This window comes from Sorghum bicolor, chromosome 2, assembly GCF_000003195.3.
Source record: "Sorghum bicolor cultivar BTx623 chromosome 2, Sorghum_bicolor_NCBIv3, whole genome shotgun sequence".
NCBI lineage: Eukaryota > Viridiplantae > Streptophyta > Magnoliopsida > Poales > Poaceae > Sorghum > Sorghum bicolor.
This window is the reverse complement of record NC_012871.2, coordinates 71,984,976-71,988,089: the sequence shown is the minus strand read 5'-3', so window position 1 is coordinate 71,988,089 and position 3,114 is coordinate 71,984,976. Positions and strand designations below refer to the sequence as shown.

General features: G+C 53.6%; 1 protein-coding gene across 2 annotated transcripts; it reads left to right on the top strand.

The window, feature by feature from the left end:
- Window positions 280-1,775, top strand: LOC8058373 (GDSL esterase/lipase At4g10955). 2 transcript variants are annotated; one of them, XM_021452661.1, is made up of 2 exons: window positions 280-582; window positions 703-1,775. In XM_021452661.1, exon 2 carries the CDS (start codon window positions 725-727, stop codon window positions 1,460-1,462), a length of 738 nt encoding a protein of 245 aa, XP_021308336.1. In that variant the 5' UTR covers window positions 280-582; window positions 703-724; the 3' UTR covers window positions 1,463-1,775. The 2 variants fall into 2 exon arrangements, with proteins under 2 accessions (XP_021308336.1, XP_002463102.1); XM_002463057.2 differs by having other exon boundaries at window positions 287-576.

Genomic DNA, 3,114 nt, shown 5'->3' with positions numbered 1-3,114 from the left:
CCCCCTCGCCTTTGCAGCCTGGCGGCAACTATTGGTGCGCTCGCGTTGGCTGCCATCCATCCACCCCACCCGCGCCGCGATGCCGACCGATCGAGATCTCGTGTGCGGTCCGATCCGGTCGATTCAGTCTAAGTCCTCGCTCGATCGAACTGGGATGGAAAAGGAGGGAGGAGGGGACGGGGGTTCCCGTCGAGCGAGCGCGCTTTGTTCTGGCGCGTAGGGGCCTTTATTCCCGGCAATTAAACAAATGGGATTACGGGCTTTGCTCCACTAGCTAAGCAAATTGGGTTCGGCGTGATCCTCCTGGCCTGGCCACCGCTGCTGCCCTCGGGGGTATATATTGCCCGCCTCCCCTGCCACGCCTTCCTTCCCTACGACACCAACGGCAGCTGCAGCTCAGGCACAGCATAGCACGCAGAGTAAGGAACAAAGATATCTCTCAGATCAGCGAGTGGCAGCTGGTTGCTTCAATCAAGGATATATTAGCTCCGTGGTGGCCATGGCAATGGCGCAGCAAGCGAGCTTCCCCTGCTCGACTGCTACTACTCAATGGAGAGAGCTCACCAACACGAGCTGGTGAGTGTATGTGTTCGAATTCGATCCTCCCAACGATGGTTGGGTTGTTGGCTATTTGATTCTTGCAGCTCGGTTCGATCAACGAGAGATGTCTGTGCTCATGGATGTGTGCATTGTTGTTTACAGGAGGGACGATGACTACCGGCGCATGGTGATGGCGTACCTGATCGAGGCGGTGTACCTGCTGGAGCTGGAGCGGCAGGAGCGCCGTGACGCCGCGGCGGTGGCGCAGCAGTGGTGGAAGCCGTTCCACTTCCGCCTGGCGCACGAGCTGGTGGACGACCGCGACGGCTCCGTGTTCGGCGCCGTCTTCGAGCGCGACCACCACGGCGTCTCCACCGACGCCGGCAGCAGGCCGAGCCCGAGCGGCGCGCCCAGCGCCGTGATCGCGTTCCGGGGCACGCTGCTCCGCGCCCCCACCATCCGCCGCGACGTGGAGGACGAGCTCCGCCTGCTGGCCCGGAACAGCCTCCGGGGTTCCGCCAGGCTGGGGCGCGCCGTGCAGGCGCTCAGCGCCACCATCGACCGCTTCGGCTCCGAGAACGTCTGCGTGTGCGGCCACTCCCTGGGCGCCGGCTTCGCGCGCCAGGTCATCCGGATGCTCGTCGCCTCCTCCTCCTCCTCGCCGCGCCAGCAGCAGCAGCAGCAGCAGCAGCAGGCGGCCGCCTTCGCCGCGGCGTCGCTCGAGTCCCACCTCTTCAACGCGCCCTACCTGTCGCTGCCCATGGGGGTGAGGAGCGTCGTCAAGACGGCGGACTGCCTGATCAAGGCGGTCCGCTCCGGCGTCGCCACCGTCGGCAAGTGGCACGGCAAGGCGCTCCGCAACGTGGCCTACGCCAACTGCATCCTCGGCTACACCAGGCTCGAGAGCACCAGGAAGTTGTGAGGATCGGATTCGGATCGGATGCACTCCACTCCACCTCGTCGAATCCTCGATGCTGACTTGAGCGGTTGAAGCGTTGAACCGCCCTGCCCGCGAACCAAACTGTACCTATGCGACCCGTGTGTGTATGATCGATCGCCTTCATCACCTTGTAGTAGAAAGTAGTACTTAGTAGAAATTAATTCAATTCTAGCAGGAGACGAATAAGCATCTGACCGGCCGGAGGATGCAAGGCTTTGCATGCATGCTTTGCTTTGTACAATCTTTAAATGTGAATTATAGCAGCTATATATTTATTATTGTTCTTCTTCTTCTTCTTCTTCTTCTTCTTCTTCTTCATGTACTACTATTTGGCCAAGCTGTCTTGTTTTCATACGATTACCGATTGCCGAAAAAATGGAAGAAACAACGGGAAAACTGTGATGAGATCGAACACGAGCTAGTGACCAATGCAAAGATCCCCTCTGCCGGCAGTTCGACGAGATTGGCTTGTAGCTTTGGCCTTTGGGCCCAACCTTGTAGCATGAATCTGTCTCAACGTACACCACCACACACACACTAGCGCACTCTTTGAGTGCTTTCATGTCGCACGCTAGCTCTTTGATCGCTTCTGGTCCAATCGATGGGCACGACAACAAGCTTCTCGATCGGCCGGCATGTAGGACAAAGGTGTCTCGGGTCTCATCGCATTGATCGATCGAGCGGCACCGGCAGACGGTCGTGCCGGGGGAGCATCCTACTGCCATGTCCTGTAACAATGTTCGTGCTGGTTTTGAGCTTTCAGCAAGCAGCTATCATGGGGGCAGGCAGACAATTATGGACACTTTCCATCGTTCCTTTTTCTTCTATATGTGCTCATCTTTTTTTTTGCCGTACTTCACTCTCGTCTCTCTTTGAAACTTTCTTGATTTTGCAATCTTCGAAAGGGAGATGGTATATCAATTGATAAATCTGGACACTTGTAGATTAGGGCACATTTTATTTCCTGATGAGCATCCGAGAGCCAGATTGGCTCGTCCAAGAAAGCAAAGGAAAAAACTTGCTTTCGTAAGCATCAGGACAGCTAGCAAAAAATCTAAATGGCGTCCACTATTCCAATTTTTTACCTAGCAAAAGATACAAGCGCCCTAGTCTTATACCATATTTTGTCACTTCTATTTTTAGAGTCCGCACCACCCACTAACCTCACAAACTTTTGTTAGGCCATGCACAGCGCAGGGCATGCACCTATATATAGAAGTGTTAGCCTCACACAAAAAGATTCGCACCAAGTAGGAACAGATATTTGGGACAGAAGCCAATAAGTCACCATTCACTTGTTTTGTGGTCCTCAGATAATATTACACTTTTCTCTTCCATATTTTCGCTTTCCTCTCACACTCAGCTCTTTTTCTCTCACATCTTCTTTACTCTTTTCTCTTTTGTATTTCTTCTTTCCTCTCACACTCTCTCTCACATGTTTTTTTCCTGATGCTATGGTAATCTTTAATTTGTAGGTTGTCTTGACAAGTGTAGAGCACATAATTTATGTACGCAGTGGTATCCGAGCATAACTAGATCTGTAAGATCACAAGTGAAACCACTGCGTTGGGCGTGCTCTTAGTGGCCATAGTTTAGCCAAAGGCTATTTAAACACTCTTTCCTTTGTAAATTTG